The sequence below is a fragment of the Leopardus geoffroyi genome, chromosome X (genome assembly GCF_018350155.1).
Source record: "Leopardus geoffroyi isolate Oge1 chromosome X, O.geoffroyi_Oge1_pat1.0, whole genome shotgun sequence".
NCBI classification, from domain to species: domain Eukaryota; kingdom Metazoa; phylum Chordata; class Mammalia; order Carnivora; family Felidae; genus Leopardus; species Leopardus geoffroyi.
In genome coordinates, this window is record NC_059343.1 from 98,827,971 (window position 1) to 98,855,968 (window position 27,998).

General features: G+C 46.6%; 1 protein-coding gene and 1 pseudogene across 6 annotated transcripts; both read right to left on the reverse strand.

The window, feature by feature from the left end:
* On the reverse strand, window positions 1–2,791 carry LOC123594433 (annotated as a pseudogene).
* On the reverse strand, window positions 1–27,930 carry STEEP1 (STING1 ER exit protein 1). Of its 6 annotated transcripts, none has more exons than XM_045470680.1 (8): window positions 27,714–27,930; window positions 24,055–24,172; window positions 21,380–21,469; window positions 9,867–9,908; window positions 7,108–7,246; window positions 6,146–6,235; window positions 5,439–5,531; window positions 1–3,243 (listed from the first exon to the last, which is right to left on the reverse strand). In XM_045470680.1, exons 1-8 carry the CDS (start codon window positions 27,835–27,837, stop codon window positions 2,818–2,820), a joined length of 1,122 nt encoding a protein of 373 aa, XP_045326636.1. In that variant the 5' UTR covers window positions 27,838–27,930; the 3' UTR covers window positions 1–2,817. The 6 variants fall into 6 exon arrangements, with proteins under 6 accessions (XP_045326636.1, XP_045326637.1, XP_045326638.1 ...); XM_045470683.1 differs by lacking the exon at window positions 1–3,243 and adding an exon at window positions 3,655–4,027 and having other exon boundaries at window positions 27,714–27,919; XM_045470681.1 differs by lacking the exon at window positions 21,380–21,469 and having other exon boundaries at window positions 27,714–27,928.
* Window positions 27,931–27,998: the final 68 nt, after the last annotated feature.

Consider the following 27,998-nt stretch of genomic DNA (forward strand, 5'->3'; position numbering starts at 1 on the left):
TCCAGAAAAATGTAACAGGTTTATTTATAATGGTTATAAAGTTGAACTGCTGAAATGTGTTCACCGCAACATTTTGACTCGCATCAATGCTTTGTGTCCCCACGTTTGTATTAAAAATTCACACACAAATGAAAATGGAAAAACTGCCAATACCTACTTCTGTCCCCCGTTTTTCCATTTGCAATCATATACTTAGGTACCTTTGACCCCATAGGAAAAAAAAAAATATCTACCAATAAGAGGAAGAAGAGAATTTTTTTTAAATGAAAGAATGAAACGTTTTCCATCAGAGCGGATTCTTAAGCACGTTCTCCATGTATGCCGCGTGCTAGCTGGGCATGATTGTTACACGTTTAGCACGGACAGCTGGCAGGCTGGTGTCTTCCAAGAGGCCCACCAGGTAGGCCTCGCTTGCCTCCCGCAAAGCACCGCCAGCCGCACTCCAGAAGCGCAGATCTGTTTCGAGGTCCTGAGCGATCTCCCGCACCAGACGCTGGAAAGGAAGTTTGCGGATCGGAAGTTCCGCGGACTTCTGATAACCTGTAATTTCGTGGAATGCCACGGTACTGGGCCTGTGACGATGAGGTTTCTCCACCCCTGCAGTAGAGGGCGCATTCTTGCGAGCGGCTTTTGTAGCCGGTTGCTTCCTCGGTGGCACCGGTCGACTCGCGTGCAGCCTGCTTTGTCCAAGCAACGGTGGGGAGACCTCCCTACTTAATCCCCTTCTCCTTTGGAGCTCGGCGAGCTAGAGGCGGCGCTGGCATTAGCGATTCTGTGTCTCCCATCCTCTCTGAGCCTCCCTCATTCATGGTGTGTGTGTCTCTCTCTCTCTCTCTCAAAAATAAATAAACATTAAAAAAAAAAAGGTTTTTTTCTAAGGTAAAAAACCTCAAGGCCAGGCACCCTGGCTGGCTCAGTCGGTAGAGCATGCGGCCATTGATCTTCGGGTCATGAGTTCAAGCCCCATGTTGGGCCGTAGAGTTTACTTAGGAAACAAAACTAGGGGCACCTGGGTGGCCCAGTTGGTAGACATGCGACTCTTGATCTCAGGGTCGTGAGTTCAAGCCCCACGTTGGGCGTGGAGCCTACTTAAAAAAAAACACACACACACACAAACTCAAGGTGAGAAGAGTTGAAGGTGAGGGGCCTTCAGATCCCCAAGCAGAGGATCAGGCTGGGCCCAAAGGAAGAGAGGTAGTGACAGAATGGCAACACTGGGAGAAAACAGGAGGATCGGGGTCCTACGAAGTTTAGAAGCCGGTTCAGTTCACTCTACGTGATGCTTTTCGTTTTCCTGGAGGAATTCTCAAATCCTAAAAGCTCAAGTGTGAGGGACTGTGCTTTGTTCGAAGTGAGTGAAAACTCGGAGCAGTCAGACAGGTGAAGGCGCGGCAGAACAAAACATCAAGGAAGACAAAAAGGGAAGTTTTTTCCTTACGGAAAGGAGGTGGTCCCCGGTGATAAGGATCCCCACATGGTCGAGGCAAGCTAGTTTTTAAAAAGCATTTTAACTTCTCTCATGCAGTATAATTACACTTCCAAATGTCACCAATTATTACAGCTATTAAACATTTTACATTTTACTATTTTATGACAGTTGACAATGTGCAAACACACACACACACACACACACACACAGAGTAAGACTCCAAAATTTCCACATGGCTCTTTATCCTAACACTAAAACCCTGTATTTGCTGCTCACATTCTACAAGAAAATAAAGGTAATAGAGAAACTATGTCAATAAGCATTTCAGAACGAGAGAATAAAACACTAAAGGGCACGTGCTTATCTAGTGCTAATGTCCTAATGATTGGCAGTCTTAAAGATGAAGCAAAATGCACAATTTGAACCAGATGCTCCAATGGTTTAGGGCTAGTATCTAAGGACGAATATTTCAGAAAATGTGTGGAAAGGTAACGACACATTTCCTACAGGGAGCCCCCCACGTAAGAGTCTTTACAACGCATTTTACTTGGTTTCTCAAAATGAAACTGCTATCTGTTGTCAACAATATATTTCTTAAAAGTCCCCCAGGAGAGGCAGTTCAGCCTAGTTCTGCAGTCAGATTTCTGGCTTTATCACTTGATGGCTATGGGATCTCGGGAAACTTATAACTCCCAGAGCCTGAGATACTCCTTTGTAAAATGAGGAAGTAACCACCCTTCAAATCAAAAACCAAACAGAACAGGGCTAGTGGAAGCCAGAGGAAGTGGAGGCTGTGGTCCCAGAACAGAGCTCTGGATCTCTAGGAATCTTGGCTTTCAGAGGTGGCGGGACAGGCCCGCCGGGCTGTGGTCATGGCGGTTCGTGGCTAGCGTGAAGGTAAAGGTCACCGTTTGGAGGCGAAGTCAAGGAACTGTGCGGAGGTTACAGCCGACCACCCGCATGGTGTCTAAGCACCTCTCAGGGTGAGGACAGGAAATGAGGTGGGGAGGGACGCCTCAGATGCAAAGAGCCCGCTGGGTGCAGGAGGCTAACTGGGAAGATGGAAACACGGCCCCGCCCGGGGCTGTCCCCGGACCGCCACCCCCCCCCCGCCTTTCTCCCACTTCTTGCTAACTCCCGTCCACCCCTACTGCAACCTACTTCTCCTTCCAAATAAGGAAGCTGGGGAAAAAAAGGCAGAGAAAAATGTCCTATTATTTCCCGACAGCACCTCACACACACGTCCGGGGCGACTGAACCCACGGCAGACGACGCCACGAGGTTAAAGTGCCCTTCCTGCCCCGACAGCTCGTCATACCGGGGAACAGATAAAACCACGTACACAACACTACGTACTGACATCACCAAAAGAGCGGGGCACTAAGTGTCTAACTATCCAACACTCCTCTACGGATAGCGAATGTGAAATACCCGATGGCCGACAGGCCCCTTTGTGTCAGTATCGTTTCTTCCTCTACGTCTCCCTCCCATACTCTTGTCAGCTGCGTGAAGGGATGGGCAGTTATTAGCTGAGGCTGCTTACCGAGACCCCATTTCCATTTGGAGCCGAGCTGCCCTGCCCCCGCCCACTCTAATCTGGCTGTTCCTTCGTAAGTACAAAGTCTGAGAAGGAAGAACTCACCCAGAGCTTTAATATTTGAAGTACAGGAAGCAAGGCTGTGCTGTTTCTGGAGTCTGTGACTGGGCAAGTTTCTCTGAACATCAAGTAAAGGAAGCTCTACGTACATTCTGGCTTTTTTATGGATTTTCTTCCGACAGCAGAGAGATTCAAACCAGAGCTGATACCTGCCAGTCTAAGAATAGAAGAGAGTCACTTCAAAGAGTCTGACTTGCTATGGCTTTAAATATAATTCATGCCACTTTCTTCTGTGACACATCATAGTATCTTTTTCAAAAATCTTTAAACATTTTATTAACTTTGAAGAAGGTATGAGAACAGCTACTTTAGAAACTGGAGACTCTGGGGGCGCCTGGGTGGCGCAGTCGGTTAAGCGTCCGACTTCAGCCAGGTCACGATCTCGCGGTCCGTGAGTTCGAGCCCCGCGTCGGGCTCTGGGCTGATGGCTCAGAGCCTGGAGCCTGTTTCCGATTCTGTGTCTCCCTCTCTCTCTGACCCTCCCCCGTTCATGCTCTGTCTCTCTCTGTCCCAAAAAAAAATAAACGTTGAAAAAAAAAATTTTTTTTTTAAATAAAAATAAAAAAAAAGAAACTGGAGACTCTCAAGCACTGATGTATTCAGAGAGTTTCTACACAGCTGAAGAAGTTTATATCAAATGGACCAAAAATAGTACGGAGGACCTATATACAGAAAGATTTGGTGAAAAAAACCCCATCTCTAGAAAGCAGGTCAGATGGACTCAAAGACCTCACTGAAGGTAGGAGAAATCAATGGAAAGCAATGGAAAGCAATGGAAAGCCTTCTGCGGGGGCAAAAAGGTAGACAGCAGTCCATGCAGTCAAGAAAAAGTTCTTTTTCCTTGCGATCTCCAGTGTGGGTTGAGAGAAAGGTCCTGATCATTTGAACTGGTTATCAATCAAGGTCCCCTTCATTTTCGCTTTCTTGGCTTCCAGTTCAGCCTGGAGAGGAAGAAAAGCATACGCCCTGATACGTGACGTGAAATTCGTACTTGCCTTCCTTACTCTAACTGCCCAAACTCTATCCTGTCGTGCTCACTCAGCAGAGCAACCAGAAGGGCGGTGTCCAGCAGCTGCTTTCCAACGTTTCTGATGTTACGGTTCACAGAGGAAATGATGACGTCTGCGTGGCAAAATGGGGGCGGTGTGCAAGGCTGTGGTCAAAGGTGATCAGTGCAGGGCTCCTGCAGCCCCAAGTTCCTCCAAGGGCCGAGGGAAGCAATTTATCGTGGCATACCGGTATCCTATTCCCGGCAGAACAGGAAGAAATGCTCTTCTAGAACAGTGTTACTTCAAGTTGTGCTGCCCACGAACCGTTTGTTATTGGTTCGTGCAAGATACGTATGAGAATCGAGAGCAAGCATTCTGCAACTTGCATAGCCATTTGACAGGGATAACAAAATCAAGTAATTTGATAGAAGTAACTGAGGCAAATTCATTTTTATTGCATTTGATAAATTATAAACTTGCTCTTGACAAGCTGGAAATTTAAAAAAGAAAGCACTGTAAAAAAAAAAAAAAGGGGGGGGGGGCGCCTGGGTGGCTCAGTCGGTTAAGCGTCCGACTTCGGCTCAGCTCATGATATTACGGTCTGTGGGTTGGAGCCCAGCGTCGGGCTCCATGCTGACAGCTCGAGCCTGGAGCCTGCTTCGGCTTCTGTGTCTCCCTCTCTCTCTGCCCCTCCCCCGTTCATGCTCTGTCTCTGTCTCAAAAATAAGTAAACATTAGGAAAAAAAAAAAAAAAGCAAGCACTGGCCCTTCACCTCAGAACATTCGGTAAGCACTGCTTTGGACACTATGGTAAGGTCATGCAGCTCCCGAGACCCGCCCCCCCCCCCCCCACCTCTGTCGCCAAAAAATCCTCTACGGTCATTCGAACAGACTGGTATACCCTCTGAGGAGGCACAGTGGTGTCGGATTTTAAGGCAATAGCATAAGCACGTTACTATCAAGAAGACACAAACGCGGGCACCATCGGATATAAACGTGCGTGCTCCGCGATGAGCCCGTGGATAACACAGAAACCGGAGCGTGCTCTCACAAGTGCCGAAGCCCCGGTCCCGGTACTGTCGCTGTAGCAACGCCGCCCGCCGTCGCATCCTGGGAGAGCATCCAGGAGCCCCGATCCGTTAACTCCTGACCTTGGACCACAGGCAGCAGAGTGAAGTATCGTTCTGGTTGGGGCCATCTCACCAGGACTCTGACCGGGGGGCCTGGACGCTGTGGTCACCAGAGCGGGGTTCACGCTGGCAGCCCACCACGCCGGTAGCCCCTGACAGACTTGCGAAAGGATCTCCCTGAGCGTCCGAGGGTCTTCCAGACCAAGAAACCCTTGCCAGCCCGGGCCACTCACCAGCTCCTGCAGCCGCCTTTTGCTCATGCCTTTGCGCTCCAGCTGCTTTTCAATGACCTTGGCATTCTGCGCGTACGAGTCAGCGACTTCTCTCTGCGGGTGAAGCAGCAGCACCTTTAAACCAGCGGTCTTGCCCACGAGCAACAGAGCCCTTAAGTCGCCCTTAAGCAGCAGACTCCTCCGGTTCCAAAAGTACCGAAACGGACTCTGTCCCCTTTCAAAGGATTCGGGTTTTCAGTAAATCCCGAAGAGCTCAGATCGCAGATCGCAGCGAAAGCGGCTGAAAACCAGATCACACCTCTCCGCAAACCTCGTTATACTCAAGTACCGTAAAGGTAAGTGCCGCTACCGCTAAGGAGAGCCACACAAACCACTCGAGCCGGAATGGAAGGGACCTGAAATTGTTGAGTCTAATAGTTTTGAAACCGAAGAGGGATGAGGGGGTTGCCCCCTTGAAAGCGGCTCAAAACACAGTAGGACACCAAGCACTGAGCTAGCCCAACTCCCTGGCTCTCACCGTGCGGATGTCCTTGAGACCCAGGGAGACAGGGACTAGCCCTGCGTTCTCTAGTCCCTTACCAGCAGAGTAAGGCCTATGACCGAAGTTTCTAATTATGCTGCGACTCGAATGGGCTGGTTCTAGAGTCCCCCTTCCTTCCGGGCCCACCCCCTGTCCATCCAGATCCCTTGAGAGCAGAAGCACTCACAGCCTCGATCTCCTCTTCCTCTTCGTCAATCGTAGACACCGTGACAGAGCTGAACTTGCCCATGTCTTTCGTCCGTTTGGTCATCATCACCTGGAGTCACAGGAGGAGGACTCGGTCTCATTCACTGCAGTTGGCTCTGTGAGCCACGTGCGCGCGCGCGTGTGTCTCTGCGGGCACACATGCCTGACTGCAGGGGGTGGGGGCTGGGGCAGGGGACACTCCCCTCTTTGGGACAGGCTGGCCTATCTACAAATGCTAATGGTTTTTATTTGGATTATGTTTTTCTAACATCTGCCATCAAGGCTTTAAAAAGTATATTTAAAACTTAGCCCGATTCATTTCATTATTTTTTTACTTATTTCATTATTTATGTAAATCCAAATTAGTTAACATATAGTGTAATAATGATTTCAGGAATAGAATTTAGTGATTCATCACTTACATGTAACACCCAGTGCTCATCCCAACAAGTGTTCTCCTTAAAGCCCCTCACCCATTGAGCCCACCCCCCCCCACCCAACACCCCTCCAGCAACCCTCAGTTTGTTCTCTGTATTTAAGAGTCTCTTATGGTTTGCCTCCCTCTCTGTTTTTTATCTTAGTTTTCCATCCCCTCCTCTATGTTCATCTGTTTTCTTAAATTCCACATGAGTGAAATCCTATTATTTCCTTTCTCTGACTTATTCCCCGCAGCATAATACACTGTCCACACTGAAAAAGGAAGACATTTCAAAGGAAATAAATGGTCATTAAAACCATACAACTTCTCACTTTACTCAGAGGACAGCTCTAGGAAAGAAAAAAAGAACACAGAATGGATGTGTCACATGTAACATCTGCTTATACATGAAAATGGCATTCTCTTAATAAGGAATGCGTCCATAAAGGGCGATTTCTCATTATAATCTTATTGAAAAATGTAGGGCGATCTGTAGCTATATTAACCCGTCTGTCAATAGTTACCTTCTTAGGAGGCTCCTGTTTCTGGGTATAGATATTTGTTTTGCCAAAACCCTGGCCAAACTTGACCACTGCTCCATCCACGATGAAGGTCACAGGAGCGTTCTTCGGCTGGGACTGATAGAAGAGTGGCAGTCCACACCTGCAAACAGCAGAATGAATCTTTGGGGAGCTCAGAATACAAATCCCCCAAGACACGGATTCACGAAGTGTGCTCAGATCCTGGGAATAGTTTTGTCTGTGGCATAAACGAATGATCCGCTCCTTCCACTACTTCCCGAAACTACTTCCTAAGAATCACTGAGGGATCACTTTTACAAGCAAGAATTTGTTAAAACTGCTGCTCAGATTCCCAGGTCCCTCCCCCAGAAGATCCTGATTCAGCAAATCGGGGAGCTGAGGCCCCGGCATCTGTCATTTCCCTCAGGATCCCAAGTGATTCTTCTCATTCGACAAGTTTGGGAAATGCTGGCTCCTGCTACTGACGGCTTTCCAGTTACAACTGCTGCCGTTCTGGGGCGCCTGGCCGGCTCAGTCGGTAGAGCATGCGACTCTGGATCTCAGGGTTGAGAGTTCGAGCCCCATGTTAGGTGTAGAGGTTACTTAAAAAATAAACAAAATTTTTAAAGTAATAGAAGTTTCTAAAAACATACTATATATACATAGTTGCTGCCATTCTTCCAAGAGTCTGGGTAACTGGTCTAAGGTTTTTTAAATTTTTTTTTAACGTTTATTTATTTTTTGAGACAGAGAGACAGAGCATGAACGGGAGAGGGGCAGAGAGAGAGGGAGACACAGAATCTGAAGCAGGCTCCAGGCTCTGAGCCATCATCAGCCCAGAGCCCGACACGGGGCTCGAACTCACGGACCGCGAGATCGTGACCTGAGCTGACACATATAGACCACATCTTCTTTATCCCTTCATCCATCAATGGACACTTGGGCTCTTTCCATACCTTGGCTATTGTCCATAGAGCTACTATAAACATTGGGGTGCATGCGTCCCTTTGAAACAGCACACCTGTATCTCGTGGATAAATACCTAGTGGTGCAATTGCTGGGTCCTAGAGTAGTTCTATTTTTAATTTTTTGAGGAACCTCCACACTGTTTTCCAGAATGGCTGCACCAGCTTGCATTCCCACCCAGAATGCAAAAGAGATGCTCTGTCTCCACATCCTCGCCAACATCTGTTGTTGCCTGAGTCGTTAATGTTAGCCATTGTGACAGGGGTGAGGTGGTATCTCAGTGTGGTTTTGATCTGTATTTCCCTGATGATGAGTGATGTGGATAAGTGATGTGATGAGTTTTTTTCATATGTCGGTTGGCCATCTGGATGTCTTCTTTGGAGAAGGGTCTATTTATGTCTTTTGCCCATTTTTCACTGGATTATTTGCTTTTTGGGTGTTGGGTTGGATAAGTTCTTTATAGATTTTGGATACTAACCCTTTATCCGATATGTCGTTCGCAAATATCTTCTCCCATTCCGTCGGTTGCCTTTTAGTTTTGCTGATTGTTTCCCTCGCTGTGCAGAAGCTTTTTATCTTCACGAGGTCCCAACAGGTCACGTTTGCTGTTGTTTCCCTTGGCTCCAGAGACATGTTGAGCAAGAAGTTGCTGCAGTCAAGGTCAAAGAGGGTTTTGTCTGCTTTCTCCTCAAGGATTTTGATGGCTTCCTGTCTTATATTTAGGTCTTTCGTCTATTTTGAATTTATTTTTGTGTGTGGTATAAAAAAGTGGTCCAGGTTGATTCTTCGGCATGTCGCTCTCCAGTTTTCCCAGCACCACTTGCTGAAGAGACTGTCTTTATTCCGTTGGATATTCTTTCCTGCTTTGTCAAAGATTACTTGGCCATACGTTTGTGGGTCCATTTCCGGGTTCTCTACTCTGTTCCATTGATCTGAGGGTCTGTTCTTGTGCCAGGACCATACTGTCTTGACGATGACAGCTTCGTAATACGGCTTGAAGCCCGGGATTGTGATGCCTCCCGCTTTGGTTTTCTTTTTCAAGATTGCTTTGGCTATTCGGGGTCTTTTCTGGTTCCACACAAATTTTAGGATTGTTTGTGCTAGCTCTGTGAAGAATGCTGGTGTTATTTTGATAGGGATGGGGGTCGGTCATTTCTATTAGACTTGTTTTCAGGTACATGAAGTCGACCCATGAGACATGCTAAAACGAATTTAACGAATCCAGTGTGGCTGTGAACTAAAATGCCTTCTTGGCCATTTCCCTGCCTTAATTCTCCTACATCGGGAAGATTAAACTTACTGTAGTTTAGCAGTCTCACATCTCCATTTCAAAATTGATACTATGGTTTAAAATAGAAAAACAGGGGCGCCTGGGGGGCGCAGTCGGTTAAGCGGCCGACTTCAGCCAGGTCACGATCTCGCGGTCCGGGAGTTCGAGCCCCGCGTCGGGCTCTGGGATGATGGCTCGGAGCCTGGAGCCTGTTTCCGATTCTGTGTCTCCCTCTCTCTCGGCCCCTCCCCCGTTCATGCTCTGCCTCTCTCTGTCCCCCAAAAAAATAAATAAACGTTGAAAAAAAAAATAAAATAGAAAAACATTTTTGTGGCCAGCTGGTCAGGGATGTGACTTTGACTAGTCTGTTTGGGGAGCATATTGGTGGTTGTGCAGTGGGAGTTCAAAGGCAATGGAGATTATAAGGATAAAGATACAACAGAGAATTGTATCCAATAATTCTTTTCCAAACACATTGCTGCCTCTACTTTCTTATGCTCGGAGAAACCCACAGTTAAATACTTACTTGGCACACTTCTTCCGGTACTGTCGTTCAATGCCTTCAGGCCTGCGCAGAAAATGTAATTAAAAAAAAAAAAAAAGATATGAACAAATCTCATAACCTCTCCACCTCACTACCTCATTTCTTCAAATGGTAATAGGGCCTTTCAAAAATTTTCATTTCCTAGATTGACTGGTTAGTTAAACCTGTATTCATTTTAATCTTTGTTTTTTTTGAGAGAGAGAGATAACACGTGCGTGCCAGAAAGTGCATAGAGGAGGGGGCAGAGGGAGAGAATCTTAAGCAGGCTCCGTGCCCAGCATGGAGAAAGGGGGGGTGGGGGCCTCAATCTCACCACCATGAGATCATGACCTGAGCCAAGACGAAGAGGAGGATGCCTAACCGACTGAGCCACCCAGGCGCTCCGTATTTTTTAATTTTTAAAAAAATGTTTATTTATTTTTATTTTGAGAGAGAGTGAGTGCAAGAGAGAGCATGAGTGGGGGAGGGGCAGAGAGAGAGAGAGAGAGAGAGAGAGGGAGAGAGAGAATGCCAAGCAGGCTCCGCACTGTCAGCACGGAGCCTGACTCAGGGGGCTCGATCTTGCGAACTGTGAGATCATGACCTGTGCTGAGACCAAGAGTCAGACACGTAACCGACTGAGCCGCTCAGACGCCCCTCAAGTATACATGTATTAAGTCATTTAGTCCTTACGGTGGCTCTGTGAGGTAGGTCATATTATTGTTCCCATTTTATAGATGAAGGCTCCTAAGTACAAACCAATCACATGATTTGCCCCAGGTCACAGTTAGGAAGCAGAATAGGTTGAATTCAAAAACAAAAAATTAAAAACAAACAAAAAAAAAAAAGAATAGGTTGACTTCAGGCTCAGGCCCGTCCAGCTCAAGAGCCCACAACACTGCCTTAGGTAAGCGGCTTTTCCACCCACCCAGGTGCTTACCAGAAACCTAGGATTCACCCTTGTTTCTTCTCTTTCCCTCACCTCCCACATCTACTCCATCAGTAGATTTTGGATTCCTCCCCAAAAAGTTCTTGAACCGATCTGCTTTGCTCCACCTTCCTGCCCCCGTCTTAGCCCAGGCCACCAGCGTCTCTTCCCTGGATGACTTGTCACAGCTTCCAGACTGGTCTCCTCACGCCCCCTCCCCTTGTTGGTTTCAAATGTTTAATAGGCAGTATGTATGCGTGGTACCTATCGGTACAAATATAGGGGTGCCCTATAGGGGTCCAAAGAAAAGGAAACATCATCCCCCCCACCCTTCACCCACCCAGTTCTCTTCCCCGGAGGCAAATACTGTTCTGGTTTCTTCTGTTCCTCTCAGAGACAGCTGCCGATGCAAGCAAAAAATCCTTATAGGTATATAAAGAAAACAGGGGCGCCTGGGTGGCGCAGTCGGTTAAGCGTCCGACTTCAGCCAGGTCACGATCTCCCGGTCCGGGAGTTCCAGCCCCATGTCAGGCTCTGGGCTGATGGCTCAGAGCCTGGAGCCTGTTTCCGATTCTGTGTCTCGCTCTCTCTCTGCCCCTCCCCCGTTCATGCTGTGTCTCTCTCTGTCCCAAAAATAAATAAACGTTGAAAAAAAAAAAAAATTAAAAAAAAAAAAAAAAAGAAAACAGATTTTTTTTCCTTTTTAGACAAAGAGAGCACACCTTACACTGTTCTCTACTTCTCTGTTCACTTAAAAATGTATCCTGGTTGGAAAACATATATTTGCGACCCTTCCCTATCAATCGACAAAGAGCTGCGTCATTCTTCCTAAGGGCTGCGTTGTAGTCCTGTGCGTGGATGTGCCAAAGTGTCTTTTACCTGTTGGATAAATTCCTAGAAGTGTATCCACTTTAAATTCTGATAAATACTGCCAAATTACTCTCTAGAGAAGCTGAACCAACTTACATCCCCACTACCAATGTGAAAGTTCCTGTTTCTCTACAGTCTCACCAACAAGGTATGTTATTAAAATGCAAGGCTGCTGGGGACCCTGGGTGGCTCAGTCTGTTGAGCGTCCGACTTCGGCTCGGGTCATGATCTCACAGTTCGTGAGTTCAAGCCCCGCGTCGGGCTCTGTGCTGACAGCTCAGAGCCTGGAACCTACTTTGGATTCTGTGTCTCCCTCTCTCTGTGCCCCTCCCCTGCTTGCTCTCTCAAAAATAAAAAATAGGGGCGCCTGGGTGGCGCAGTCGGTTAAGCGTCCGACTTCAGCCAGGTCACGATCTCCCGGTCCGGGAGTTCGAGCCCCGCGTCGGGCTCTGGGCTGCTGGCTCAGAGCCTGGAGCCTGTTTCCGAGATTCTGTGTCTCCCTCTCTCTCTGCCCCTCCCCCGTTCATGCTCTGTCTCTCTCTGTCCCAAAAATGAATAAACGTTGGAAAAAAAAAAAAGACCAAGGCTGCTTGGTATTCTAAAAAAAAAAATAAAAAATAAAAAATAAAAAAAGTTAAATTTTTTAATAAAATGCACAGCTGCCAATCTGGCTCGAGCAAACCGTGATCTCAACATTTGCATTTCTTTTTTTTTAAGGAGTGAAGTCAGGCATCTTTTCACATATTTAACGGGCATTTGTGTTTTCTTTTTTTGTGTGAGTGGTCAGTTCACATCTTTTGTTTATTGAGACTTGCCAATGTTAACGGGCCTTGCAAATATTTTTTCCCCAGTTTGACATTTGTCTTTGACTTCCTCCTAACCCGTGTGGAAATTTTAGATTTTTGTGCAGTCAAATCGATAGTATGTGTGCATGTGTGTGTGTGTGGGGGGGGGGGGGTGGTATTTAGTTAGGCCTTCCCCATCCTAAGTTCATACCTAACATACAAACTCTTACTGCTTATTCTAGAACCTGCTTCCACTACAAATCATTCTTGAAACAGAAGCAGGAGTGGCTTCCTAAGACACCTAGAAGAAAATCCAAACTCCCTACCACGGCCTACCCGGCCCCAACTGAGCACCGGCTTGGGCCCCTGCCTCATTCCACAGATGCCCTCCCTCCCTCCTATTCTTGGAACAAACCAGCGCTTTCCCACCTCTGACCTTTCACACACACACCCTTCTCTCTCTCCTTGGAATGCTCTTCTCCCTGCTTTCTGATTCTCATTTTTTGGGGGTCACAGATCAAATATCACCTAGTCACAGAGACCCTCCCCGACTACCGTTTCAGAGAAGTTTTCGTGAGATACCCTGTATAAGCCCTTGGCTTCATTCACAGAACTTTCTGTAATCATAATTATTTTTCTGTCAGCCCACTAGACTGTAAGGTCCATGGGCTCCGAAAGCAGCGGAGACCATGCCTATCTGACCACTCTATTCCCAGAGCTGAGCAAAGCACTGGAAACAAAGTAGGCATGCAATAAATACTGGTTGAAACTATCCTTTTAAGAATTCGGTTTTAGTGAGAAAAATTATAATCATAGAGGGAAGTTCTTAAATGGAAAAATGTATGCCTTGTAATGGGAACACAGAGGTGGGCACACCAAGTCTGTCTGAGGCAGTCATGGAAGGCTTTGTGAGGAGGCGATTTCAAGCCAACACTCCTGATACAAAGTAGTATTTCAAGCAGTGGGAATACTATGCGCAAAGCCAAAACCGTATAGCATACTCAGGGAAATAGTCTAATGTTATCAGGACTTTAAAAAACCAAGGGAGTGGGGTGCCTGGGTGGCTCGGTTGGTTGGGTGTTCGACTTCAGCTCAGGTCATGATCTCGTGGTTTGGGAGTTGGAGCCCCCATGTCGGGCTCTGTGCTGACAGCTCAGAGCCTGGAGCCTGATTCACATTCTGTATCTCCCTCTCTCTCACTGCCCCTCTGTCCCTCCCTCTCTCTCTCAAAAATAAAAATTTTTGTTTTAATCTTAAAAAAAAAATCAAGGGAGTACTAGTGATCTGACAGGCATAAAAAGACTTGTAAGATTACATTATGAATGACTGTATGGCAACAAATTAAATAACCTAGGTGAAATGGACAAACTCCTAAAACAACAGAATAATACAAACTATCAAAACTCACTAGAAAAGAAACAAAATCTGAATGGACTATCACACGTAAAGACATTTAATTAGTAATCAAAAACCTGCACAAAGAAAAGCCCAGGACCAGTGGCTTCACTGGTAAATTCTACTAAAAGTTCAAAGAAGAATGAATACCAGTGCTTCACAAACTTTTCAAAAGAGGAGGAGACACTTCCCAACTCATCCTATGCAGCCAGTATCACTCTGATGCCAAAACCAGGCAAAGGTACAACAACACAACAGAGATCAATCCTGCTTGATACACAGGCAAAAATCCTCAAATGAAAATAAATACTAGCAAACTGAATCCAGCAACATAGAAAAAAGATTATATAACATGACCAAGTGGAATTTATCCCATGAAATCAAGATTGGTGCACCATACAAAAAAAAAAAAAAAAAAAAAAATTAACCAAAGCAATAATACACCACAGTAATAGAATAAAAGAGAAAACACACACGATCATCTCAATAGGCCCCAAATGGAAGCTTTTCACAAAACTCAAAACCCTTTTAATATACTAGGAATAGAAGGGAACCTCCTCCACCTGATAAAGGGCATTTGTGAAAAACCCACAATCCCTAAGCTACATATACTAATATCATGCTTAATAGTGAAAGACTGAAAGTTTTCTCCCTGAGATCAGGAACAAGCCAAGGATACTCACTCTCAACACTTCTATTCAACACTACACAAAGCCTAGCCAGGGCAACTAGATGAAGGAAGGAAGGAAGGAAGGAAGGAAGGAAGGAAGGAAGGAAGGAAGGAAGGAGAGAGAGAGAGAGAGAGAGAAAGAAAGAAAGAAAGAAAGAAAGAAAGAAAGAAAGAAAGAAAGAAAGAAATGGCATCTAGATTGGAAGGGAAAAAGTAAAACCATCTCTATTTGCAGATGACATGATCTTACATGTAGAAACCCTTCAGAACACACATACACACAATTAAAGCTAATACATTTGGCAAGGTTGCACGATACAAAATCAATATATGAAAATTAGTGGCAGTCCTATATACTAAAAATGAACGATAAAAAATAATGTTAAGAAAACAGTTACAATAGCATCAGAAAGAACAAAATACTTGGGAATAATTTAACAAATTAAGTGCAAGACTTGTGCACTGAAAACTATGAAACACTGCTGGAAGAAATTAAAGAACACTTAAGTACATGGAATGACATCCCGTATTTGTGGACTGAACACTTCCTATTGTTAAGATGGCAATACTCCCTAAATGAATCTACACCTTCGACACAATCCCTATCAAACCCCAAGCTGGCTTTTTCTGCAGAAATTGACAAGCTGATCCCAAAATTCACATGGAATTGCAAGGAACCTAGAATAGCCAAAACAATCTTGAAAAAGAACAAAGCTTGAGGACTCACATTTGCTGATTTTGAAACCACAAAAGCCACAGTAATCAAGACGGAGTGGTACTGGCATAAAAGATAGAAATATAGAGCAATGGAATGGAACTGAGAGTCCACGATAAACCCACACATATTTGGTTCACTGATTTTTTTTAATGTTTATTTATTTATCTATGGGGGGGGGATGGGCAGAGAGTGCAAGCAGGTGAGGGGCAGAGAGAGAGGGGGAGAGACAGAATCCCAAGCAGGCTCCTCCCTATCAGCGCAGAGCCCCACAGGGGTCTCGATCTCACGAACTGTGAGATCGTGACCGGAGCCAAAACCAAAAGTCAGACCCTTAACCAACTGAGCCACCCAGGCACCCCTGGATTTTTGACAAGGGTGTCAAGACCATTCAAAGGAGAAAGAACATTCTTTCTTTCAATAAATGGTACCGGGACAACTGGATATCCACATGTAAAAGGATGAATTAACTGATTGATTAATTTATTTTTTATTCAAGTTCGTTAACATACACTGCTGTCTTAGCTTCAGGAGTAGAACCCAGTGATTCATCCCTTACATATGACACCCAGCGTTCATCCCAGAAAGTGCCCTCCTTAATGCCCGTCACCCATTGCAACCCCACCTACCCACCTACCCCCTCTCCAGCAACCCTCAGTTTGTTCTCTGTATTTCAGAGTCTCTTATGAATTTATTAGATCCTTACCTCAGGCCATCTAAAAAATTCACGCAAAATGGATGAAAGGCTTAAACGTAAGAACTGAAACTATAAAGGGGTGCCTGGATGACTCACTTGGTTAAGCATCCAACTCTTGATTTTGGCTCAGGTCATGATCTCACGGTTTGTGAGATCAAGCCCCATATCGGGTGTGCTGACAGCATGAAGCCAGCCTGCTTGGGATTCTCTCTCTCTCCTTCTCTCTCAAAATACATAAATTTTTTTTTTTTTAATTTTTTTTTTCAACGTTTATTTATTTTTGGGACAGAGAGAGACAGAGCATGAACGGGGGAGGGGCAGAGAGAGAGGGAGACACAGAATCGGAAACAGGCTCCAGGCTCCAGGCTCACGATCTCGCGGTCCGGGGGTTCGAGCCCCGCGTCGGGCTCTGGGCTGACGGCTCAGAGCCTGGAGCCTGTTTCCGATTCTGTGTCTCCCTCTCTCTCTGCCCCTCCCCCGTTCATGCTCTGTCTCTCTCTGTCCCAAAAATAAATAAACGTTGAAAAAAAAAATTTTTAAAAAGGACTAAAACTATAAAACTCTTAGAAGAAAATGTAGACATAAACCTTCAAGACCTTGAATTAGGCAACGGTTTCTTAGACATGACACCTAAAGCACAAGCAATCAAAGAGAAAATAAATAGGACTTGATTAAAATTAAAATCTTTTATGCTTCAAAGAATATCATCAAGAGAGTATAAAGCTAATCCACAGAATGGGAGAAAATATTTGCACGTTATTTATCTGATAGGAGGCCAGTATCCATTATAAAGAATTCTTACAACTCTGGAGTATTACTCGGCAATCAAAAAGAATGAAATCTTGCCATTTGCAACTACGTGGGTGGGACTGGAGGGTATTATGCTAAGTGAAATTAGTCAGAGAAAGACAAAAATCATATGACTTCACTCATAGGAGGACTTTAAGAGACAAATCAGATGAACATAAGAGAAGGGAAACAAAAATCATATAAAAACAGGGAGGGGGACAAAACAGAAGAGACTCATAAATATGGGGAACAAACTGAGGGTTCCTGGAGGGATCGTGGGAGGGGGGATGGGCTAAATGGGTGAGGGGCACGAAGGAATCTACTCCTGAAATCATTGTTGTACCATATGCTAACTAATTTGGATGTGAATTTTAAAAAATTACAAATAAAATTTAAAAAAACAAGGTTAAGTAACCTGCCTAAGGTCAAAGAATTAATATGTGATAGAATTGGATTAAAACCCTTGAACTACAAAAAAAAAAAAAAAAAAAAAAAAAAAGAATTCTTACACCTCAACAATTAAAAAGACAAATACACCAGCTAAAAATGGGCAAAAAATCCATAGACATTTCTCCAAAGATATGCAAATGACCAAAAAGTACATGAAAAAGCTGCTCAGCATCATCTGCCAGGAGGGAAATGAAAATCAAAACCACAATGAGCTCCCACTTCACGCACACTAGGATCACCATGATCAGAAAGACAGGGGCGCCGGGGTGACTCAGTCGGTTAAGCGTAGGACTTCAGCTCAGGTCATGATCTCACGGTTCATGAGTTCGAGCCCCGCGTCAGGCTCTGTGCTGACAGCTCAGAGCCTGGAGCCTGCTTCAGATTCTGTGTCTCCCTCTCTCTCCCCCACTCATGCTCTGTCTCTCTCTCTCTCTCCCTCCCCTTCAAACATAAATAAAAACATTTAAAAAAAAAAAAGAAAGAAAAATAAATAAAAACATTTAAAAAAAAAGAAAGAAAACATGCTAAATGAAAGATGCTAGACATAAAAAGCTACAATATTTCTGGTGCCTTTTTTAAAAAAAAATTTTTTAATGTTTATTTATTTTTGAGAGAAGAGAGAGAAAGAGACAGAGTGCCAGCGGGGGAGGGGCAGAGTGCGAGGGAGACAGAGACTCCGAAGCAGGCTCCGTGCTGTCAGCACAGAGCCTGATGCGGAGCTCGAACCCACAAACCGCGAGCTCATGACCCAAGCCGAAGTCGGCCGACTGAGCCACCGGGCGCCCCGGCATCAGGACTTAAACAAAACAAAACAAAGTCCCCGGGATGGTGCTAACACAGCCAGGGGGGAGAGTCACTACGTGAGGGTGCGTGCGAAGAGCAGAACTGCTGAGGAATAGAGACTGTAGAGACTGACGATGATTATTCTCCCAGTTGAGGGACATGGAAACGGGCCCAAAAAGCTTAGGTGACTTGCCCAAAGTCACAAAGCGGTCCTGCCTGGGGTAGAACTCCGAAGTCTGTGCCATCTTTAACATTCCATTTCTCTTACAAGTATTGCTTGTGTCAAACGCGCCACCATTCGCCAACATCACGCGACTAGAGCCTTGGCAATATTTTGGGTTCCGTGTACCACTTCTGGTTCCTACTGGGACTCTAAATCCAACCTCAGCCTGAAGCGGAGAGATTCGCCACGCAAGCCACTTCTAGAATCCCGAAGTCGGTCAATCTCATAAGCCTGAGCTTTCAAACCACAGGATTTCAAATAAAGGGGACTGTATACTTCTCAATGAGTTAACCTTCAAATACCAGTGACAGATGGGATTTTGTCAAGTTTATAAAAACTTATCTATTCCTAACTATGTGCCAAGAAGCAGGCAAGATGTACTAAGGGTTTTGGAAGTATAAGGCAGGATTCTTGCGCTCGAAAAGTTCACCTTGATATGGAGACAAGGTACTTAACTGGTATAAGGAAGTGATTAACATGAGCTAGCTAGCTGGACTAATTGACCTTGATTTTCTGTCCTGCCCTTAATCTCTAGGAATATGTGAGGGAGGGAAGGCCAAAAACAAAACGCAACACATTCTCCCTGGTTGTGGCAGTCTCTGAGATGGCCCCCAATAATCCTTGCACCCTGGTATTGACGCCCTGCACAGTCCCCTCCCAAAAGGAGGGGGGCTGACCTGTAATACCAAAAGGACACTGCAGAAATGATGGGGACTTCTGAGTCTTGGTCACAAAAGATATTGTGGCTTGCTCTCTCTTGGATTACTCATGCTGTGGGAAGCCAGCTGTCCCATCACAAGGATATTCAAGCAGCCTTATGGCAGACCCTTGTGATGAGGGGATGGGGCTCCTCCCCAACAGCACTCAGCTGCCAACCCTGTGAGTGAGCCACCTTGGAAGTGGGACCGCCAGCCCCAAGCGAGACTTCAAATGACTGCACCCTTGGTCGGCCTCGTAACCACAGCCTCACGAAGAGACGGGAACCACCCGCCTAAACTGCTGTTGAATCCCTGACCCACAGAAACTAAATGACATGGTAAATGTTGTTGTGTTTAAAGAAAAAAAATCAAGGGGAACCTGGCCGGCTCAGTCAGCAGAGCGTGCAACTCTTGATCTTAGGGTCACGAGTTCAAGCCCCACACTGGGTGTAGAGCTTACTTACAAAAAGAAAAAAAAAAAAAAAAAAAAACAAAACAGGGCGCCTGGGTGGCTCAGTCGGTTGAGCATCCGACTTCAGCTCAGGTCATGATCTCACAGTCTGTGAGTTCGAGCCCCGCATCGGGCTCTGTGCTGACAGCTCAGAGCCTGGATGGAGCCTGTTGGATCTGAGAGAGAACGTCAGGCGACGAAGGAGAGGAGGCAGTGAGGTACACAGTTCTGAGTACGGGAGACAAATGCAGGCAGATGGGAGACTTTGTGAGGCTTCAGCACCTAAGTGTAACTGATGTCATGAAAGGCGGTGAGAATGTCCCAGGAGAGTATAAAGAGGGGAGGTCAGAGCCCTGGGGAATGCCAACATTTAACGGGCAGGCAGAGGAAGAATCCGGAAGACTGAGAAAGCCAAAGGAGGAGGAGAATCTCCAGAACGGCTTCACAGAAATCAAGGAAGGAGAGCAACCAGGGAGGCATGGTCAACAGAGATCCAGACAGAAAAGCACCGGACTTGCAACTGTGCGAGCGGCGGAGGAGGGAAAGGGGCGCCTGGGAACGGCAGTGCCAAAAGAGAAGGACTCGAGAATGCGTGACTTGGAGGTAGACAGCGACAGGCTCCAGGCCTATGGTGGCCAGGCCGCCACGTGTTCAGCAACCCGTGCTCTCCCACGCAGCTTGGCTACAGAAGAGCAGAGCAAAACTCCACCCTGGCCAGCAGAGGGGCACCCGAGAACGGGCCATTGGAAAGACTGTTGATTAGAGAGGGAACAGTGCCAACAGGGGGGGGAAGCAGACGACACCTCGTTGGTAAACTCTAAGAACTACCTGGTCCTAAGGTTAGGCCCGGAGCTGGCTCGCTTCTAGGGCCAGGCTGATTGGACTCCAGGGTTTCTACTTCAGCCTAAGGCCATTTAGTTTTCTGGCCCAGAGGGGAGGGCATCTGCCTTTTAGTGCCATAGGGGCCTGTGGCCTAGCTGTGTGGTTAGGTCAGTTTCTGTATTAACTGAGTAATATACATCCGTTCGATACATGTAATATACAATACAATTATACGTTACTACATGTAGTTACAATACATATAACAAATCCATAATAAATATCTTGGTGATCTTAAAGACAGTCAGTTGGCCATTTTCAAAATCAGAAAATTAAATAAAGGTTAACGGAGGGAGAAAAAGCACAAAACAATGGATTAGCTTGGGACAGGGTGTCTTCCTCGTAAAGCCTCCTGTATACCATAATGGAGTGTTTGGAGTATTTTTCCCCAATGTTTCCTGAAGGGCCTTCCTTTGCAGATCTCATCAATTTTAGAATCTGGTCGTATTATTGGCCTCGAGTTGTATCTCCTATAGAACCAATTGTCGTCACTTCAGGCACACCATTTTATTGTATTTAAAAAAGTTTTTTTTTTTTTAACACTGGGGCACCTGGATGGCTCAGCTGGTTAAACGTCTGACTTCGGCTCAGGTCATGATCTCACAGTCCGTGGGTTCGAGCCCCGTGTCAGGCTCTGTGCTGACAGCTCAGAGCCTGGAGCCTGCTTCGGATTCTGTGTCTCCCTCTCTCTCTCTGCCCCTTCCCAGCTTGCACTCTGCTCCCTCTCAAAAATAAACAAACACGGAAAAAAATTTTTTTTTTTAAATTTTAACACTTATTCATTTTTGAGAGAGAGAGAGAGCAAGCAAGCAAGCATGCGGGGCTCGAACCCACGAACCGTGAGATCATGACCTGAGCAGAAGTCAGACGTTTAACCAACTGAGCCACCCAGGCGCCCCCAGCTACACCATTTTAGAAACCCAGTTGTCCCAATGGGGCTTGATGCCTGCTTTGCTACCGAATCGCCTAGCAGTATTTCCGCTTCTCTTTGTTAGTGCGGGCTGACAGCAGTTTGGTTTCTTAAATTAACATAGTAAGATGTCAGCTTGTAGCTTTTCCCAGTTCAACACTAGAACACAAGCTCCATACAGGCAGGGTGCTTTGCTTGTTTACTGGTCGTGATGGGTTGGATGGATCCCTTAAAACGTCATGTCCTTCCAGTAACCTCAGAATGTGGCCTTATTTGGAAAGAGGGTCCTTGCAGATATAATTAGTTACGATGAGGTCATGCAGATGGGTAGGATGTGCCCTTAATCCAATATGACTGGTGTCCCTATAAAAAGAAAAGAAGAAAAACAGAGACAGAGACCCAGGGAGAAGACCACGTGATAATATAGGCATCTACGAGCCAAGAAACGCCACGGACCAGCGGCAAGCACCAGAAGCTGGGAAGGGCCAAGGAAGGATCCTGCCCTCAAACTTGCAGAGAGACCACGGCCCCGCCAACACCTTCATTTCAGACTTCTAGGACTCAGAAGAAATGTGAGGCAGTTTCTGTTGTGCTAAGCCACCTAGTTTGTGGTACTTTGTTACAGCAGCCCTCGCAAAAGAATACAGTGGCACATCCCAGGTTTCTAGGACAGTGCCTGGCACACAGGAGGGGCCCAATAAATAAAATATACGTGAAGGGACGTATGGACTTTTTAATTCCCCACAACCGACCTCTCTGTGGTATCAGGCACCTGTTGTGGGCCACTGTCTCCTGATATACACACTCCTTGATGCTCTCTCCTCTCGGTTCCCACGTCACCAGGTCCCAACTATTTTTGTCTGCTCTTTTAAGTGTAATTTATTTTGAGAGAGAGCGCACACGCATGCGTGCGTGCAAGTGGGGAAGGGGCAGAGAGAGAGGGAGACAGACTCGCAAGCAGGTTCCGTGCTGACAGCGCAGAGCCCAGTGCGGGGCTCAAACTCACGAACCATGAGATCATGACCTGAGCGGAAATCAAGAGTTGGATGCTTAACCGACTGAGCTACCCAGACACCCCTTGTCTGCTTTTTATTTTTATTTTTTTTAATTTTATTTATTTTTGAGGGAGAGAGTACGAGTGAGCAAGGGGCGGAGGTGAGGGGTGGGGCAGGAGAGAGAATCCCACATGATATAGAGAGGAAGAGAGAGTGCAGAGCCCAGAGCAGGGCTCAGGCTCACCTGAAGCGGGGCTCAAACTCATCTGATGTGGGGGGATCGAACTCACAAACCATGAGATCATGACCTGAGCTAAAATCGGATTTAACCGACTGAGCCACCCAGGTGCCCCCCTTGTCTGGTTTTTTTTTATTCATTTTTTATTTAATGCTTATTTATTTTTGAAAGAGAGAGACAGAGCACAAGCAGGGGCAGAGAGAGAGGGAGACACAGTCCAAAGCAAGCTGTCAGCACCAAGCTCGATGCGGGGCTCGAACCCATGAACTGTGAGATCATGACCTGAGCCAAAGTCGGATGCTTAACCAAGACAGCCACCCAGGCGTCCTTTTAAAAAAAACTGTTTTAATGTTTGTTTATTTTTGAGAGAGAGACAGAGACAGAGCGTGAGAAGGAGAGGGGCAGAAAGAGAGGGAGACACAGAATCCGAAGCAGGCTCCAGGCTCTGAGCCGTCAGCACAGAGCCCGACGCAGGGCTCGAACTCACGAACTGTGAGATCGTGACCTGAGCCGAAGTCAGATGCTTAACCGATTGAGCCACCCAGGTGCATCCCCCCTTGTCTGCTTTTTAAACGTCAGTGTTTTCCCAGGATTGTATCTTGAGTCCTCTCTCTTCTTGCTCCGCACTCCACATAACGTTGGCCCTTCCCAGGCTTCAATTCCCCATCTCAAGCAAGGACTCCCAATCTAAAACGGATCTAACCATGTCACTCTCCTGCCTAAAAAAGAGAACAAGCTATTGCCGACAGATAAAGTCCAAATTTGTCTATTTCGGCATTTTACTCTGTCCCCATCCCAGGATGCACGAACCCCTTCCTGTAAAGTAACCTGGGCTATAGTCACCAAGGACCATTCAAATTTCCCAAGCACACCATATGTGATGCTTTCAATGCTTCCATATCCCTTCCACCTGGGATGCTCCTCAACCCCCTCATCTAGTTGGTGAAATCCTAGTTCAAGGCCACGCACAAATGCCATCATCTTTCGGTGCCTTTCCTGATCACCCTTCAGGAGAATGACCCACTCCCATCTGTTTTTCCATAGCCTTTTGTCCACCACACCAGCATTTTATCCTAACGCAACAGGCAACCAGTCCGCTCGATGAGGGATGGGCTCTTTAATGGTAAGGGCAGTACCTTATCCATCTTAATTTTTTGGTAAGTTTATTTATTTTTGACAGAGAGAGGGAGAGAGAGAGAGGGAGAGAGAGAGAGAGTGAGTGCAGGGGAAGGGCAGAGAAAGAAGGAGACACAGAATCCGAAACAGGCTCCAGGCTCTGTCTGAGCTGTGAGCACAGAGCCTGACGCGGGGCTCGACCTCACGAACCGCGAGATCATGACCTGGGCCAAAGTCGGATGCTTAAACAACTGAGCCACCCAGGCGCCCCAATACCTTATCCACCTTCCCAGAGCCAGTCCCCAGCTCAGTGCTTGGCACATGGCATGCTCCCAGAGATTACAGGTTAAATGACCTCATTCTACTTGCAAAAAATCCCCCCAAATTACAGCTATCAAATGGCAACAGAAGCGCATATCCGCAGCATTTCAACAGAGCACAGCGAAGATATTGCTGTGTCCGCAGAAGTTAGGGCCAACGCAAAGGTCAAAGCGTCAGGCCCACAAGAATGACCCGTTCAGCGCTAGACGGGGTGTTTATATTCCTCAGAACCCGACTGCGGCACAGAAAGGAAATTCCAGAGAGCATCCGCTTCTTACCTCCGAAGGTACATAGTCTCCTCGTCTTCTGTGTTACAAAACTTGTGGGCGTGTTTGGCAGCATCGATCACCCGGGACCGATCCCGGGGCCTCATGGGCAGTTTCTCTAACTGACAGTCTGAAGAAATGGAGAAAGATTCGGTCACAGGAGCCACTGAGAGATACCTGGAGGCAATCACAAGTTTTCAGTGGGGCCCTTAGCGCTGTAATTTTGCACTATAATTGCTATGCTTATTGATGGCTATTATTGGATTCCCCAACGAAAAAATGACTTGGTGTCAGAACACCCGCAGCTGTTACGTTACCATCTTGGTGATCTTTGGCAACTTCCTTTGGGTTTTTTTTTTCCCCCCTTATTTGAAGGATGAGTAGACCACAGTGTCTCAAAAGTCCTTCCCAGCACTGCAAGTTTTCCATGAGTGTTTCTGTGACCGTGGGACACTTGGCTCGTGTTATAATGCATGAGAATCAGACAGGAAGGACATCGTCATCAAGCCTCGTTTAGGAAGGCATTGGGAAGGGTGGATATAATGCATGAGAATCAGACAGGAAGGACATCGTCATCAAGCCTCGTTTAGGAAGGCATTGGGAAGGGTGGATCGGTGGTCACAAAAGGAGAGAGACAGGGGAGGTGCTATGCTACAAGTGGTATGCAAATGACCCAAGCCAGGCTAGAGGCGTTTCCGTCTGAAAACAATGAAAACACGCAGGAAATAAATGAGGTGCAGTTACAAAGCAGATGGAAACTGATATAATGCAAATTAAGTACCTAAAGGGTCATAGAGAAGTCAAGTGACCACAGTGATTCGAGATTAATGGAAGAGAGGGAGGGGGAGTCAGAGAACGCCAGGCAGTTTGCATGTTGATTAGTCTTCACAATGACCTGCTGGAGTAGACATTTCGTAGCCCAATTCAGAGTTTAAAGGTGAGGGAATTGAGGCTGCCAAAGAGTGTGCATTTACTGAGGACAACAAGTATTCAGACTCAACTCTAGGTGATCAAAAGAGAATTCATTCATTCGATGAATAGGCGAGGGCCCTCAAAGTACCAGGTGCCGTTCAAACGTAGTGCTGGGGATTTCAGCAAATAACAGAGCCAAGTCCCTGCCCTGATGCAGTTTACATTCTAGTGGAGGAGGCAGAAAATTTTTAAATTAAGAATTACAAAATATGACCTTGGATAATGATAAGTGCCCATAAAAAAACCTGGCCGGATATTAAGAGGATGGACAGTGATCTCAGGGAGAAGTGCTACCAAGAAAAATCAGGCAGAGTTAAGAGGGCAAAGAGTAACAAGGGTGCTATTTTAGATAGCCAAGGAAGAGTTTTCTGGGGTTTTTTAATGTTTATTTATTTCTGAAAGAGAGAGAGAGAGAGAGAGAGAGAGACACACACACACACACACACACACACACACACACACACACACAGAGCGTGAGTGGGGGAGGGGCAGAGGGTGAGGGAGACACAGACTCCGAAGCAGGCTCCAGGCTCTGAGCTGTCAGCACAGACCCTGATCTGATGCCGGCTCGAGCCCACGAACTGGGATTCGCCCACGAACTGGGATTCGTGGGAGATCATGACCGAGATCATGACCTGAGCCAACCTCTGGCACTTAACTGCCAGAGCCACTCAGGAGCCCCCAGGGAAGAGTTTTTCAAATGAAGAGACGTTTCAGCTGAGCCCTCAATGAAATAAGGAAGCACCTAGGGAAGAGTGTTCGAGGCAGAAAAAATGCCAATCCCAAAGGCTCTGGGAGGCAGAAGGTTTTGACGCGATGAAGAAAAATCAAAAAGGCCACTGTAGTTGTAGCACAGTGAGCAAGGGGAAGAGGGGTAGGGGATGAGGTCGGAGAGGTGGTTGAGGATCTTATCATGCAGGGTCTAGGCATGGGCTTTGGTTTTACTCTTGGTTTTATAGGAAAACACCAAGTTTGGAACAGGACTCTAGCAGCTGTGTGGGAAAAAGCCCCCTGGAAACAAAGAGTGGAGGGTAAAAGGCTATCGTGGCAGTTCCCGGTGAGGGACGACGGAGGCTTGGGCTAGAGTGGCAGAAATGAAGTGGTAAGAAGCAGTAAGGTTCTGGATAGGTTTTTTCTTTTTTTTTTTTTTTTTTTTTTTTTTTTCAACGTTTATTTATTTTTTTGGGGACAGAGAGAGACAGAGCATGAACGGGGGAGGGGCAGAGAGAGAGGGAGACACAGAATCAGAAGCAGGCTCCAGGCTCGGAGCCATCAGCCCAGAGCCCGACGCGGGGCTCGAACTCACGGACCGCGAGATCGTGACCTGGCTGAAGTCGGACGCTTAACCGACTGCGCCACCCAGGCGCCCCTGGATAGGTTTTTTCAAGGAAGGGCCGGCACAGCGTGTTGATGGATTGGATAGATCGAAGGTATGAGAAAGAGACAAGTCAAGAATGATTCTGAGATTCTGGGCGAATAGGGGAGAGTGGGAAGTAGGGGGTCATGAAGCCAATTTGAACATGATCTCTTTGAGAGACCCATTAGACATCCAAGTGGAGACACGGAACAGGCAGCTGGAGTTTGAGGGGAAGTGTGGGTGAAGGATGAACATTTGGGAGTCATCACCGTAGAGATGGTATTTAAAGCTTGGGACTGGTTGAGATCACTTAGAGAGTGAGTATGGGTTGAGAGTAGGTAAGAGAACTGAGCCCTAGGGCCTTGCGATGCCTAAAAACCTGAGTCAGAAAAAGGAACTAGACACTGACAAGGGGCAAAATCAAGGTAGAAGGAAAATCAGGAGATTGTGGAGTCTTGGAAGTAAAAGAAAAAAGTGTTGTTGTTGTTGTGTTTTTTGTTTTATTCTATTTCGAGAAGAAGAAGAAGAAGAAGAGAGAGAGAGGGAGAGAGAGAGAGAGAGAAGAGAATCCCAGGCAGGCTCAGCACTGTCAGTGCAGAGCCCCGTGCAGGGCTGGAACTCACAAACCATGGGATCATGACCTGAACCGAAGTAGGGCTGGAACTCACAAACCATGAGATCATGACCTGAACCGAAGTCCGAGGTCTCACCGACTGAGCCACCCAGGTGCCAAGAAAAAAGTGTTTTAAGAAGGATGGAATCATCATCTCTGTCAAATGACACTAAGATGTGGACCAAAATGAGCACTGATTACTGACCACTGGGGCTAGTAACACGTTCAGTCACCGACCTTGACAAATACGGTTTCGGTGGTGGGGCAGGAAGGAAAGCCTGCCTGAAATTAGCTCAACAGGAATGGAAATGGGAAGTGAGGATACAGAGACAGTCAATATAGGCAGCTTTTTTTTTTTTTAGAAGTCTTGCTATAAAAGAAACAAAGAAATGGGGATACAGCTGGAAGAAAATGGAGGGATCAAGGGAGGATTTTATTCTGGTTTAAGAGGAAGAGCCATAGTAGCATCCTAGCATCCGGCAGAAAGGTTACAAAGTTTGTAGAGGCGGACTGGGAGGAGAGGGAGATGGCCAGTTTATTTTTCCTGAAGGAGAAATTTACTTTTGAGGGAAGCCTGGATACACTCACAAAGTTAAACAGAAAACAGAAAAGCTATCCTGGGGCGGGGCAGGGATGGAGAGCGAGGAAAACCACTCTTCAAAGAGACGTGCCTCCTAGATCCCGAAGTTTCCCGTCTTGCAGACACCGCCCAGTTCCCCGACCACTCACCCAGCACCAGGACCATCTGGCCACACAAACAGTAGTAGACGTGGAGGGGCTTCTCGCCGTCGTCATACTCCTCCCGATCCCGGGTGTCGGAGCAGACTACCGACCGGGACACTACTTTAGGCATAGTTCTGAAGAGCAGCAGGAAAACTCTTGCCAAAAAAGAAGGGTCGCGCAGAAATGATGTCACAGGCGTGCCTCGAGCCTCTTCCCAGCCGGAAGGCTGGTCACGTGTCAGTAGCAGTCCCGTGGACTTCCGGGTGGTTCCATTCGACCAGGATGCGGGGG

Bases quoted from the DNA above. Each gene is read 5' to 3' on its own strand.
- STEEP1 (XM_045470680.1), bottom strand. From the start codon at position 27,837: ATGCCTAAAGTAGTGTCCCGGTCGGTAGTCTGCTCCGACACCCGGGAT. The intron at 24,173-27,713 runs GTGAGTGGTCGG...CCATTTCTTCAG, and splicing joins CCAGATGGTCCTGGTGCTGG to ACTGTCAGTTAGAGAAACTG. The intron at 6,236-7,107 runs GTAACTATTGAC...CTGTGACTCCAG, and splicing joins AACAGGAGCCTCCTAAGAAG to GTGATGATGACCAAACGGAC.